Below are 15,207 nucleotides of genomic sequence, written 5' to 3'. Positions count from 1 at the left end.
TTTTTCTGTCTTCCCTTCTCTTTCCTGTGGTCCTCCTCACCCTGTCTTTTACTCTTCTTTTCACTCACTCACTCTCAATAGTAATGTTGGACCGCTGTCTAATGTATGCTAAGCTGCTGCTGCCATGGTAACCCTGGTGCAGGATTTCGACCCAGTTCAGGACTAGAGGGGCGGTGTGTGAGTGAATGTGTGAGGGCCAGGTGGAGAGGCTGGCTGTAACCCCCCCCCACCACCACCACCACCACCACCACCACCATCATCACCATCCAGTAAAGATAACATAAAGCTGGACGTATTTTACAAACACAGGCAGATGTAGCTACACAAGTGCACAGCGACACACACACACACAAACGCACACACATCTCTAACAGAAGCCTGCTGAGCCTGGCGACGTGAGCGCTGGTGGTGACTCACAGCAACAGTGATGATGGGATGGCGGGATGTGTCACGGGAGATCCCCACAATGTGCTGGAGATTAGCTGCAGCTCATTGGCCGAGAGCGCGACCACCGCTGTAACGTGGAGGAAGATTTAAGTGACATCCCAGCAGCACCTGCTCCTCGCACGCAGCCCAACGCGCTACACGTACAGAGATTAATGAGCGCTTGTTGTCGCGTGTGCGTTACTTCGCCACCTGCGTGTGTGTGTGTGTGTGTGACGACGCTGGTTGTCCTTAAAAACATCCCTGCAGAGCAAAGCAAAGCATGTGTGTGTGTGTGTGTGTGTGTGTGTGATGACAGTGCATGGGCATGTGGGTGTGGGTGTACAACTGTAGCAATGACGTAAGTGCCCCGTCCCTCCACCACCACCACCACCACTAGGGATGTCACAATCACTTGTTTTCACAACTAATCGCGGTATTAAACGCCACAATTAATTGATCGCAAAGATTCCTAAATACCGTCACTTCCCAAAAAAAGATTATGTATGAACCGTAAGTAAAGGTAAACACACAGATACTGGTCCATTTACCTAATGTAGCATTGAATTGGTAGGAATTTAAATGCTAGAGTGTCATTTGTAATAAAAAAAAAAAGATTCAAATGAACTTAAACATTTGGTATTTGAATGACAATTAATGACTTGAATATTTCAAACACTTCCCCTGGCGGATTAATAATTCAAGTCATATTTTAATAGATATTTATAATATTTTATAATTAGTAATGTATATTTTAACTAGGCTATATTTGATTTTACACATTAATAGTCTTGTAAATAATCTCGATAATCGTAACACCGTGATTATTTCTCTGACAATAATCGTACCAAAATAATCTATTATGGTGACATCCCTAACCACCATGGCCACTGGAGTCGGGAGGAGGTGACTGGATGAGGAGGTTTCCAGCGGCGACGGGCGCCCTAGTTGCTATGGGATGAAGGGGGTGTGGGTGGGGGTTAAACAAGGGGTGGGGGGTGGTGACTGTGCAAACTCACCCTATCGGCTCCAGCTATAGCTCAGGCACGTCTCCCACTGCCCCCCCCCCCACCTCCTCTGCATGCGCATACCCTGGTGTCATTTCTCCTTGAGGCATAGAGGAAGCCAAGTAACACCCCCCCCCACACACACACACACACACACTTTCTATCGTCAACACACACTCCGGCACATGCATGCACACACACCACACTCTACACTGGTTTGGCTGTAAGCACGAGCCAGATTCTCCAACTGTCAAACCTGAGCAGCAGCAGCTCCGCGTACAGTGAAGAGGAGGACACACACATGCACACACATGCACATGCACAGTTGCACACACAGGTTACGAGTACACGCTTTCTGTGTGGCACAAACACACACACACACTCTCCGTGCCCCCTACTCTCACTATAAACAAACTAGCATGCTTTATCAGAGCTACTACCTAAGGTGTGGTCCGCTCTTTCCACACAGAAACACTCTTCCCTCGCTCTCTCCAGCCTGACGGTGGTGTGGAGTGTGTGTCCGGGTGGTGGTGGTGGTGGTGGGGGGGTGGCGGTGAGTTCCAGAGGGTGTGCAGTGCACGGGGAGGGGGGGCTTACCTGTCCAAGAGATCATGGCTGGACGTGGCTGCGGCTCCCAGCAGTCCTAGCGCTGCGCTCCCCACTGCTGCGGCAGCCCCGCTGCCTGCCTCCATGATACTGACTCACTGCAATGAGCAACCTGCCAGAGAAGCCAAGAGCAGGGTGGGGGGGGGGAGAGGGGGAGGGGGGAGGGACAGGAGGGGAGGGGAGGGGAGAGGAGGACGGATGTGGAGAGGTAGATCAAGAGGGAGAGAGACGAATGGGATGAAAGAAATCACATGTAAAAAAGGAGAAGAAAAGGATGACGAGGGGAAAAAAAGGCAGCGAGAGAGGAATGTGGGGAATAATGAGAGAGTAGGCAGGAAGTGTGAAAGAGATGTGTGGTGGAGGAGGGGGGGGGTGAGAGAGAGAGAGAGAGAGAGGGGAGGCTGGCATGGGACCAGGATGAGGGAGAGAGGGTGAGGGAGGGAGAGAGAGAGAGAAAAAAAAATCATTAATTGTGTGTGTAGTCTGTAGATCAAATAAGTCACGCTGATGGAGCTTTGCGAGCCGGGATTTCACTTCGGTGTTAACACATGCAGCTTCTGGCACGCACACGCACGCACACACACACACACACACACACACTCACTCCGGTGTGAATCAACAGCTAAACACCAACACCGGCGGTGCTGAACGTGTTGTCCATCCTCAGCACACAGACTCAATGGTCAAATCAATTTTTCCAGCCGATTCACTTCTTATTTAAAGGGATACGCAAACATTTTTTTTTTTTTAGTCTTGCCTCACTTCCGAGTCCATGACAAGCAGATAGACACCATCCTTTCGACTGTATGTGCAGTAACGAGGGAGATACGGGCAGAGCTGGTGCACCGCTAATTAGCTTAGCTCAAACGCTGGAAGTGTATGGGTAGTGTTAGCCTGCCTCCACCTGAAGTCATCAGAGAAACTCTTCAGCAACTCAAAAACAAAACTCTCCGGTATAAGGCATCTTGAGCGGTCAAATGCCGCTAACGGGACGAGATCAGTCAAAACGGAGGGTTCAAGCAAAGACGCTTTATTTTGGTTCAAGCTAGCTACATCGAGGGTAGGTTAGCTTCCTATTTCAAAGTAAAAGCACAAATTCTTTCGTCATGGTTTTCTGTATGTAAAGGGAAACGGGTGTTTAATTTTGAGAAAGTAACCGGAAGTGCATTGGTCACAACGGCTAGCTTGAGTAGCGCAGAATTTGTCCTAACAAAATTGTAAACAGCTGGTATTTAGACAAATTAACGACACACTGCTGATCTAAACAGCTACTTTCTCGCCTAAAAATGTTTGAAATGTCAATAAAGTGATATATTTACAGAGTTTAGAGCTAAAATGAAATCAGCTTCTGACTGCTGATTTCGGCTCAGGTAGGAGGCAGGCTAACACTACCTATGCACTTCTAGCGTTTGAGCTAAGCTAATTAGCGGTGTGCTAGCTCTGCCCGTATCTCCCTTGTTACTGCACGCACAGTCGAAGGGATGGTGTCTATCTGCTTGTCATGGACTCGGGAATGAGGCAAGACACGAAAAAACATTTTTGGGCGTATCCCTTTAAAGGTGTTCAGAAAAGAAAATTGAATTTGCGCCCACTATGGGTCTTAACATTAGTGTAATCACTCATCTATCAGACGATGTAGCCCAAACTTTGTGCAAAATTCTATTTTTGAGTAAATCTGGGATTAAACTGGGCTAGTTTTTTTTCCGCATTGGATAATGCAGGCACACGAATTGTGTCACGTTGCTCACGATTCATCAGCCAATGATATCAAACGTCATCCGTCAATCAAACGTCTGAGAAAAACGAGGAGATGAGGTCCACCACCACCGACACAAACTCTCCTCCTCCAGATCCCTGCGCTCTATCACTTAGCCTCGCTAGCTAAGTTAGCAAGCTATAACATAGCAAGTCTACTAGCCAACAGTTAGCTACGTTAGCTAACACTCGCACACACACCAAGCTCAGTCCCGCCCCAAACACTGAATATCCCACCCATTCGATAACAACCAATCAAATTTGTTTTCCATACTCAGGTTAACTCGTGCGGCAACTCGTGGAAACTCATTTAAGGAGGCGCGACAAACAGGACAAACGGCTATTTCTGAACAACTTTAAACTTAGCGGGTTTGATTCTTGTCGGACGTCACGCTGGAGTGCTAGTGGAGAAAAAAAGCAAAAAAACAAAAAAAAACAGAGTAGAACCGTGTCAAGCCATGTTGCGCTAGTGGAAAAGCACTATCAATAATAACCCCCCTAAAGTGTCTCAATCCGCTCCGTTCATCAATAAACATTACGTTTTTATAGGGCGCGGGAGGATTGCCACTGTCAACGGGGGCGAGGGTGTTTACTGCCACTACTTCCAAAAATCCTAGCAGAAACACTGTTATTATTATTTCTTCATCTTCTTCCTCCTCATCCTCAGCTCGTCGTCTCTCGCAGAGGGACGGTCCAATCACATTCCTCCAGCTATTCCACATCAAGTATTTAAACTCACACTGGCAGTTGGGTTGGGAACTTTGTCCCATTACTATTTCTTGGCAGAGAAGTTGACATTTTTCTCTTCTTCCACAGAACAAACCGCTGTATGATTCAACATAAACAGCCATGAAATCAGCAGCAGCACTTTGTGGAAGCGATGCATCCGGGGGAAACTGCACTCATTATGTTACACAGGCTTTGAAAGAAGAGGACGACGTCACAGGAGGAGAAGCATCTCCATCTCGACAATTACATGTCTTTGTTTATAATCTCTGCGCTCAATCAGAACTCAGGCACAAGATGCAAAGAAATATGAGAAAGACTGAAGCATGAGGCTGTGAATACTTAAGAAGAGAAGGTCTGCTCGAGAAGTGCCTTCTGTTGTGAATCGCTGCTATATAAATAAACTTGACTTGACTTGTCCCAGCTCATCCATTGAGCCGGTGGGAGATCCATCAGAGCTTTAGCACAGGAACAGGACTTAACATTTGATGCGCTGCAGCCTGACGTCAACTAGCAGAGCGCTGCTCGGGCCAATTAAATATGCATGAGTTCACATTCCTGCTGGGTTTAGTCTGAAGCCGTGTTTGGGACCTGTCACTCAGAGAGGACTTCCTGGATGGGATCACATTCTCTCTGCAGCAGCTGCCGCAACACACCCTCAACACACCATCCCCACGCTTTAACAAAAGGCCCATTTAAAGTCTGGATGCCTTCCACACAACTTTATTTACTGAACATACATTAGGATAGAACCACTTTACTCATGATCACCAGTTTATGCAGTAACATAAAGAAGAGATGCATGGTAACTTCCTTCCCCATCGATACTGATAACACATTACGGTACTTCCTGCTTCTCCTAAACAATAACTGATAACATTTTTAATAGTTTATAAAAGTAAATGGTTTATTTACACCTGAGGTACATAAAGGTTAAGATTCAGTGAGTAAATATGAATTTACAACAGTAGTGATGTCAGTTCTGTTATTCTGTAACGTCAGAGGCAGAGCTATAATGTTACCACAGTAAAAACAACAACAGTTATTGTTTCAGATCAACTTAGAGAGCAAACGGTCTGAAAATGAGTGAAATCAAGTTAATGTTGGATCATTATGATTGGCTATAATAATCATTATTGGATTTATCTGTGTATTTTGGCACCGATAGTTATCGCATCCCTAAAATAAAACAAGGTTCATTTCCTTAGGACTGCTCACTGTGTCCTCTGGTGCATTCGGCCTGAAACTAATCACAGTATTCATTACTAATTCATCTGCTAATTGTTTGGTTAATTAGTTTATAAAATGCTCACAAATCCGTCCTCTAAACGCCAAAAGTTAAGATTTTTAAGTCACTTGTTTCCCCCTCTTTTCCAACACCCAGCAGACCTTCAGTTCGCTGTCACAGAAAACAACAGAGGGGAATGTTAAGTGTCTTTTTGCTTGAAAATTTCCAAACCCACCAAAAAACAAAAAGCAGACGGAGCTGGGTGACAGCCCTCAGTGTCTGATATACTGCAGGTTGAACCTGGAGCTTAATTATCAGCAGAAGTGTGACAGCTCCAGGGGATTAAAACCAGGAGAAACAACCAATGAAGCAGATTCACTATTAGTAAAAACCAGTGATTCACCATGATGGAAACACAAGACGTCTCCAGTGGCTGGAAGCTGAACTATTGCATGCTTGCTGTCCTTGTTTGTTATGTGTTTTTATGTGATGATGTTTTTATGTAACTTTCTATGTATATTATGAACTGCTGGATACAACAACAAAGTATCTATCTATCTATCTATCTATCTATCTATCTATCTATCTATCTATCTATCTATCTATCTATCTATCTATCTATCTATCTATCTATCTATCTATCTATCTATCTATCTATCTATCTATCTATCTATCTATCTATCTATCTATCGACTGAAATCATCACATGGCAATATAGTTGAAAACAAATACATTGTATAAAGTGTTTAGAAATTTGACGTAAAATGTGATGAAAGTCAGACAGACTGTCAGACAACATTGACACATGATCATAGAGGGTCTGATGTCATTAACAGCCAATAAAAGGCAAGTAAGTAACGTCCAGCTACCACGATAAAAAAAAAAAGAGATTTTGATGAAGAAGTGATGGAAACATTTGTGGTAATATAACACAACTCAATAATATTATGGAACATAGGTTTAGTTATTGTTAAGACAAAGGGACGAGTTCAATCAAAAACAATGTCAGTCATTTCCTTGTGGATTGAGCCCTGAGGTGCATGTTGAACTAATTGGATGGACGCTTGTCCCAGACTGAACAGGGACAGGTTTCTGCTCACCACTTCTCATTTGTCATCATCTTCTGTTTGCATACAACTGTTAAAGCAGCACATGTTGGCATCTGCCGTTCCAAACTCCCATTTACCCTGATTAAGGTTACTTTTGGACTAACACCACTGCTCATCTCCTACCCACTCAATCATCACAGCAGAGAGCACTCTCCCGGGTATTACCGCTATAATACGACCCACCGCATCACCGTCTCCCAATGAAATCCAAATGTCACGTTGCGAGCCGACGAGAATTGATGACGGGGGCCGCGGCGGGGACGAGCCAGTAAAACAGGGGGAGGACAGAGGAGTCCACGGCGCTGCCTGTGCTGTCATCTCACCAGGATGACGCCAAGAGAGGTGAAGGTTTGGAGGAAGGGTGGGAGGGGAGGGGAGGGGAGGAGGGGAGGGGAGGAGGCTCAGAGGGGGAAAGTGTGGGAGGAGAGGATCCTCAGGCCACACTGAAGCAGCTGCCTCTGCCTGTGAGGCAGACTCACTGGGCAGACCTAATCCCCACGGCTGTGTGTGTGGTGTGTGCAGCTCGGTCCAGAAAGCCCCATGCCTCACATACAAATCATGAATAATGATAGACAGCAACAGAGGGCTCTAATGACATGGACTACATGCACTCAGGTTAGTTAATGGAGAAGGAATTCCTCTGAAATTCTACAGAGATGCTGCTTCTTCTTTTTTTAATTCAAAGTGATTCACTGATCTTCATTCCCAAAATAACAAAGGCATGCAACATGAATCATGATGATTAAGCTTTGCCTTGGAGTGTGGACCAATCATACTAATGCACCTCCTCCTCCTGACCCCACATCGTCCAGAACAACAGGAGGGTTTGGGATGGAAAGATGATCAGCTCTGGTGGTTCAGTGAAGGAACTAGGGTTGCAAAATTCCATGGGAATTAACAGGAATATATGGGAATAAACTGGAATTTTACTAAATTGGAGGTTGGTCCATATAGGGAAAATATAATGTAGCATAATCTTGGCTGAAAACAACCAGATTTAATGCAAGAACACTTGAATATCTCTACTATTCCTCAATCACTTGCACTCAGCAGCACACTGCTTACTGCAGGGCCGCTGAGGCCACGCCCCTGCATGCACTGATAGGTTACTGGAGTACTTTTTGATTGGGTGGGGGAGGGGAGATGAGTAATATTTTACTCAACATTCAGGCTTTGTTGTCCAAGGAAAGAATTGTCTGTTCAAAACAACAAGAGTTTAAAAAGTTTGGTAAAAATGTAAGTACACAATATTAAGCATTAAATACTGAATTCATCATTTATAACACATGCATATGCTCATTAGTATGTAGTTTATAAACAAAGTTAAAACCGTTTTACTCATAATTGACAAACACTAACTGTATATATAAACTACATAGCCTACTAATAAGTATCTGTGCGTTATAAATGAAGACTTCAATATTTATAAAGTTCTATTCACTAAACCTGTTGGAATGTCATGTTTTCTAATTGTTTCATTTTTGCGTGAATGTCTGCGCATGACAACAAAATGTTCATTTGTGTTTGGATATGATACAATTTCTTTAAATCACCCCAAATCCCCAGTTAATTCCCATAAATTCCCATGGAGAGTTTCCAATCTGGAATATTACCAGTTTCTGGACATTGACCAGAATTTTACCCCCCCCCCCTTGCAACTTTAAACCAGCACAGTATTGACCGACCAGCGACTGCACGTGGAGGCATCGACTGCTGGGAGCGTGACGGCAGCACAGAGGCTACATGTTGATATTCACCTCATGTGCTGGGACACTGTAAACTCAGGACAGATATGATCACATCCCATCATCCCATCAGACGAGTGTGGACGCGGAAACACACATCAACACATCTCAGTGGTGATCGTATGTGGAGGGAGCGAAGTGTGTGCGTTGGTTGAACTTGACAGAGAAGTAAGTTTGTGTATTCCAGGCAGGCGGGCGGGCCGAAGCCGGCCGAGCTCCACACACAAATACCTGATGCAGCAGAAAAGCCCTGAAATGGCCGACCTTGAGAGAAGACAGAACCTTCAGCTCAGAGGAGATTAAAAATCAACAGTTAAGAGCTTGTGAAGGAAAAACAGGCCGTTCTCATCAGGGAAGCGGCACCACTGACGACGGACAAGCTGAAACTGTGGCTCACCACAGGTCTGAGTCAGGAAGTATTAACAGATAATTAAGGCCTGAAAAAACTGGCTTCTAGATGGATTTGATATAACGACGCTGCTGGATGTTTCCTCTCTGTGCTGCTGCTGCTGCATGGGAGATTTATGTTGCTGTTCTTCTGTGGAAATGATCCATTTTAGACACTAATGTTTACTAGAGATGCATGACAACTGTTTTTCCACTGATGACTTCTTGCTTCTCATAACTGATGCTGATACCAGATAACATTTTTAATAGTTTATATCCACACCAGTTAAAGGGATAGTTCAACATTTTGTCAAATTGGCCCATTCCGATAATCCCTATAGTCTAAGCAGTAGGTTCGTTGTCGGTGCAAGCTACTTTTAGAACGGCGGAGCAGAGCCGCTTGCTGCTCAGAGCTACGCTACAGAGGGTAATGGGATTTCTTGGTTTCTCTCATCAAACTCATCTTTACGAGACGAAGTTGTTTACGAGGCAAATACAGAGTCTACTTGACGAAAAACTACCCCTGATGGGAACGCACATCAGAGGTTTTGCATGAATTTCCCTCTAAAACAACTCTGTCTGGTAACGTTCTGTTATTATCTCATAGTGTGGGGAATGTGCAGGTAACAACTTGTCCACCAGAGAGTTTTTGAGTTGTTGGATTGTGTATTTGATGAGTTTGATGAGGGAAACAGCAGCTGGCCTTTCTGCTCCGCCGTGGCACCGTGCATCCCTGAAATCAAACAAGGTTCATTTCCGTAGGACTGTTCTGCATTTGCATCAGTGTGTCCTCTGGTGCAATAGGTCTGAAACTAATCACAGTATTCATTACTAATTCATCTGCTAATTGTTTGGTTAATTAGTTTATAAAATGCTCACAAATCCGTCCTCCAAAACGCCAAAGTTAAGATTTTAAAGTCACTTGTTTCCCCCTCTGCTCCAACACCCAGCAGACCTTCAGTTCACTGTCACACAAAACAACAGAGGGGAATGTTAAGTGCTTTCTAGCTTGAAAACTTACACAGTCTGTAACTTCTTTCCAAACTAAAAAAAAAACGACAGACGGAATAATTTAAAAAAAAAACAGACACAAGAACAGTTAAGACTCTTCAAAAATCAACATTTGTTAATGTTTCAGATCAGTTTGGGGCAAATGGACTGAAAATGAGCAAAATCATGGCAACATTGGATCATTATAATTGGCTCTTTGGTAATCATCAAAAGAAATTCATAATGGAACGTGTCTGTGTATTTTGGCAGATAAATATTGGCCAATATCGGACCGATAATTATTGGTACCGATAATTGTCGTACATCCCTAGTGTTCACTGTTAAAATAGCTAAACTAAAGGGCTCACACACACAGACTCGTGGTTGTTCTTTGATAATACAAATAGTGTTAATTCTGTCAGTGCAAACATAGAAACACAAGACTACTTTACAAAAGGAGCCAAAACCTGACTTTTAATCACTGTAAATGACATGCGTCATAAAGTTGTTTTTTAAACTTGTGTTCAAAGACCTGCTGCCTCTATAGAGTCATCCTCTGCCCCCATAAAGAACCTGTTGCACCTGTATTTCATATCCCACACAGACAACATGACTGTTATTGCAATAATATGCTACTATAATCCTAAATACTGGAATATTTCTTGTCATAATAGCAAGTTGTTTTAGTGTGCTGATTTTAAAATCCTGTGATATGACATAACTCTTTCAGGCATCACAGTATTTGTGTGGACTGTGGGGGAGCTACCTGTCTGTGAGGTCAAGAGGGGGGGACTGTATTCACTTAATGCCTAGTCTGTATGTTCATACAATGAACAGGAACATCCGTCACCATGGTGACTGTACACATGAAACAGCTGTGACTGCAATGATATGGAGTTGAAACCTTGTGAATCAGACTTGAATGGATCCAGAAAATCGGTGCAGATCGCCATAACCGCCCTCAGCGAACAGAGAAACCTCCAGAGACAACACACACTACACAAACCGGTGAACATAAGGAGCCTGAGCTGGATCAAAGGGGAGACTGAGCAGCTCCATTCGCAGCTATTTATTCAGTGTTCATCACACATCAGTCATGAGGAAGAGAGTGTGACCTGCCGCCGCACACTCACTTCTGTGGTTCCAGTTTTACTTCCTCACTCTCCAACACACACACACACACACACACACGTCAAGCCTGGGAACAGGGACCTGGAGGATGTCTGGGTTAAACGCATCTCATCTCCCATTCATTGACACAATGACAGGAGGGATGGAAAGAGGGGTAGCAGTTTCAGAAGGGGATGATTTTGACCTTTTTTTAAAAAATAAATAAAATCAGCACTCTAGTTTAGGGGTGAACCAGACTGCTGATTTTGTTAAATAACTGAAAATGCCGTGACCCGTTCCAACAAAATGAGTCGGATGTCGCAACATTCTATTTTTAGATAATCAGCTGATAATGTGGAAAACCCATAGAAAACCAAAAAAATTATTTTACCCTAATTTCAAAGCAATGACATTCAAAAACAATCTCCCATAGTTTCACAGTCCAGATAATTGAGAAAAGGCACGTAAATGATGATTAAAGTTGACCTGCAACTTAAACCCTCTGAAGAGTGCTGCATCGGTGCAAAACATGAAATATCTTCTGAACCGTTCATGATAGAGACGAGCTGTAAACTGCATCTGAATCGCGGGATTCTCCGCTTTCCGACGGTCATTGAATGGTGCCTCTATATGACGAGAAGGGACGAGTACAGAAACAGATGCTAAACCGTGTGTAGCATCGATGCTAACCCGAACGTAGCACCGACAACGCTTGCACATGTTTTACAAAACGTCAACAAAACATGACAACTTCTGAACCGTTTATGATAGAAACGAGCTGTAAAAAGCATCTGAATTGTGAGATTCCCTGCTTTCCGAGGGTCATTGAATGGTGTCTCTATGACAACAAGGGACCGTATAGGGTGCGTGTAATCACGTGGTACAGGAACAGATGCCAGAGTCACTGGCAAAACTTTAACTGCAATTTTCTCAGGTTTTAGAACGGAATAAGAGAGTGAAAGATCGTGATTCAAATGGCCAAATCTAGAAAACCATCAAATGTATGACTCTGACTAGGGTATCATTTTAAAGCTTATTTTCTAATCTTTCCATTGATACCAAAATCTCAACTTTGAAATTTGGGGTCACTGTGACTCATTTTGATGGATCGGGTCACCTATTATAAAGTTAATATAAAAAAGAAAAGAAGTAATGACTTCCTCACTGTAGCTGAATCAAAGTTTCACCTGTAAAAACATCATGTTTCCACACAGTCACATCACAGCGTCTCCTGATTGGCTGCCGGCCCGTCAGTAGGAAGTGGTTGCACCAGTGACCGAGTCAAATAGTTGAGATGATTTCACTGTTATTCAGCTCCCTCTCTCTCTCTCTCTCTGTCCTCAGACTGTGAAGGTTCACAGACTTTTAGCCTTGCAGCTAAAAAACACTCTGCAGTGATTCTACCGACAACATCACATTTGATTCCACTGATGATGTGAATCAGCTGCGTTTAGGAAACCATCATCTCTCACTTTAGAGGCAGATGTTCAGGCAGAACGACTGCTATTCTCAAATTGGCGTGTGAAAGACATCACTGGAGAGCAGGAAAAAAATGTTTCTGTAAATCAGCTTTTTACTCCAAATCAAGTTTCCCCCGGTTTATCTGACATCTGATTTGAAGCCCAGAAAAGATCCAGGGCTGACGGCTGGACACATTTAATCACCTACTACCTCCTTGTACAGATGTTTAGAAACGCTCTGCCCTGGAGTGGGGTTTTTGAAAACAGTTTGCCCTGCTTTGTGTGATGCCGTGTGTGTTTGGTTAGAAAGCCCTGTTAGTCAGAGAAGCCTGTTTAATGCACTGGCATGTGGTTGGGTCTCTGGAGATGAAGCAGAGGATTTGATGAACTAGACTACATTTGGGTTAGCATCGGGAAAGCTAATCTCAACTGGCAGCAGAGCGTAGAGTATGAAGCCGCCAGCAGATGACCAGGACAGAGGCTGAGCGCAGTCTGATCTGTTACAACACTCTGAGTAGTGGAAGAGAAAACAGTGAAAAGACTTTGAATTAGAGATCGACCCATATGGTTTTTTCAACCGATACCGATTATTAGCAATCAAGTAAGCCGATAAATGACACTTAGGACAGATATTAATTTGCAGTAAAAATTTCAGGTAAAACTTTAGAATAACACAGCTGGGATTAGACTGAAAAGATGTGGTAAAAAGACCTTACATTTTTGTAGAATACCACAATCCTTGGTTGAAAAGCCTTCAAGCAACATTTGATTATCTTCAAACAGAAAGTGCAGGGATCTTCCAGCAGTATTTCTGAAAGTTCACTGAAATAAAGAAATAAATAAAATAGCGCCCTGCATTTTTGATAAAAATCAATAAAGCAAAAAGTGAAGTGCAGTACAGTAGTAGTCTGCTTCTCCTCCTTGTCCGTGGCGCTGCATGTCACCTGAGCCGTGTTACCAGAGGTTGAGCTGGACATTTTCCATAATAATCCTGTCAAAATCTATTTTTACCTGTCATTTTAATTTTGGTTTTTAAATGTTATTAAAGACATATTCAATAGCATTTCATTTCATTCATTGATTATTTATTAGTATTCAACCTGAACAAGCTATAAACTGTGGGCATGAAAGAAAAGAAATGTTATCGGTTAGCCTATACTGTAGGTTGAAAAGAAAAACAAAAAAAATGCCAATGCCAATTATGGTAAAAATGCCAAATATCAGCCAAAATTATCGGCCGATAATCGACCTACTAGAATAAAGTCTGCCAGAAAACCCTGAACTCCGTGGCACTTTAAGCACTTCCAGTTCTCTTGTCTAAAAGTCAATAGGTTTTTTGAATGGGATTTTGGTAAAGTACCTCAAATTAGGTCTGTGGTTAACAAAAGCTTAAGCGAGTTTCAGGTTTTTTTCTACAACACAAAACATCAGTAAACTACTTGTGAATTTTGAAGCTTTTACGTGTCGCAAAAAAGGCGGTTGCTAACAAGTTGCTCAAAATGACTACAAACCCTGTCGGGGACATTAAAGGGGACATATTATGGAAATATCACTTTTTCAAGGCTCTTTGTCTTGCCTTCTGGCCCCAAAATGTGAGAACTGAGAAAGAAATCTGTAATTTTCAGGCTCCCAAGTTGAAATCCATGTGGTTTTATGAGCTGTTCCCTCAGCAGTCTCTTCCAGTGATGTAACTAGGTTTTGAATTTGCATAATCCCACCCCTACCTGGGACCGGTAGAAGGGGTGGGTGTTTGATCCTTGGGGTATTTTGACTGAAGCATGTCACAGACATGTCTTTAAGACACCTGGGAACCATTTTAATTTGTGGAAAGGAAAGCATAATATGTCTCCTTTAAAGCCTAATGTAAGCTTTTTTACTTCTGCCGATCGCATTTAAGCTTCGAATAAATACAGTATAAAAGGTGTTCATGAGTGAAAATGATTTCGCTGAACAAAACTTGTATCATTTATTTTCTGACATAATCCAAAATGCATTGCAAAAATCCCATTCACTTTCTTTTCATGGAACCAGTGGGATGCTAAACTTCCGGGTTTTGACGTCAGCCCTGGAACACTCTATACGGTACCTACCTAACACTCTATATACGGTATCTACCTAACACTCTATATACGGTATCTACCTAACACTCTATATACGGTATCTACCTAACACTCTATATGGTATCTACCTAACACTCTACATACGGTATCTACCTAACACTCTATATACGGTACCTACCTAACACTCTATATGGTATCTACCTAACACTCTATACGGTATCTACCTAACACTCTATATGGTATCTACCTAACACTCTATATGGTATCTACCTAACACTCTATACGGTACCTACCTAACACTCTATATGGTATCTACCTAACACTCTATACGGTATCTACCTAACACTCTATATACGGTATCTACCTAACACTCTATATACGGTATCTACCTAACACTCTATATACGGTATCTACCTAACACTCTATATGGTATCTACCTAACACTCTATATACGGTATCTACCTAACACTCTATATGGTATCTACCTAACACTCTATATACGGTATCTACCTAACACTCTATATGGTATCTACCTAACACTCTATATACGGTATCTACCTAACACTCTATATACGGTATCTACCTAACACTCTATATACGG

General features: G+C 42.9%; 1 protein-coding gene across 3 annotated transcripts in view; it reads right to left on the bottom strand.

The window, feature by feature from the left end:
* arhgap32b (Rho GTPase activating protein 32b) overlaps positions 1 to 15,207 on the bottom strand; it is a 159,087-nt gene that overhangs the window by 112,996 nt on the left and 30,884 nt on the right. The window contains exon 2 of one of the 3 annotated variants that reach the window (XM_085798742.1): positions 2,028 to 2,148. In XM_085798742.1, the coding sequence (XP_085654868.1) occupies positions 2,028 to 2,122 (95 nt within the window). In that variant the 5' untranslated portion in view covers positions 2,123 to 2,148. Of the gene's footprint in view, positions 1 to 2,027; positions 2,381 to 15,207 lie in introns of those variants that run through there. The other 2 variants (XM_085798744.1, XM_085798743.1) reach the window with 2 other exon arrangements.

The sequence above is a fragment of the Trachurus japonicus genome, chromosome 14 (genome assembly GCF_045865225.1).
Source record: "Trachurus japonicus isolate A0001 chromosome 14, Traja_1.0".
In the NCBI taxonomy this organism is placed as follows: Eukaryota; Metazoa; Chordata; class Actinopteri; order Carangiformes; family Carangidae; genus Trachurus; species Trachurus japonicus.
This window is presented reverse-complemented; position numbering and strand designations above follow the sequence as displayed.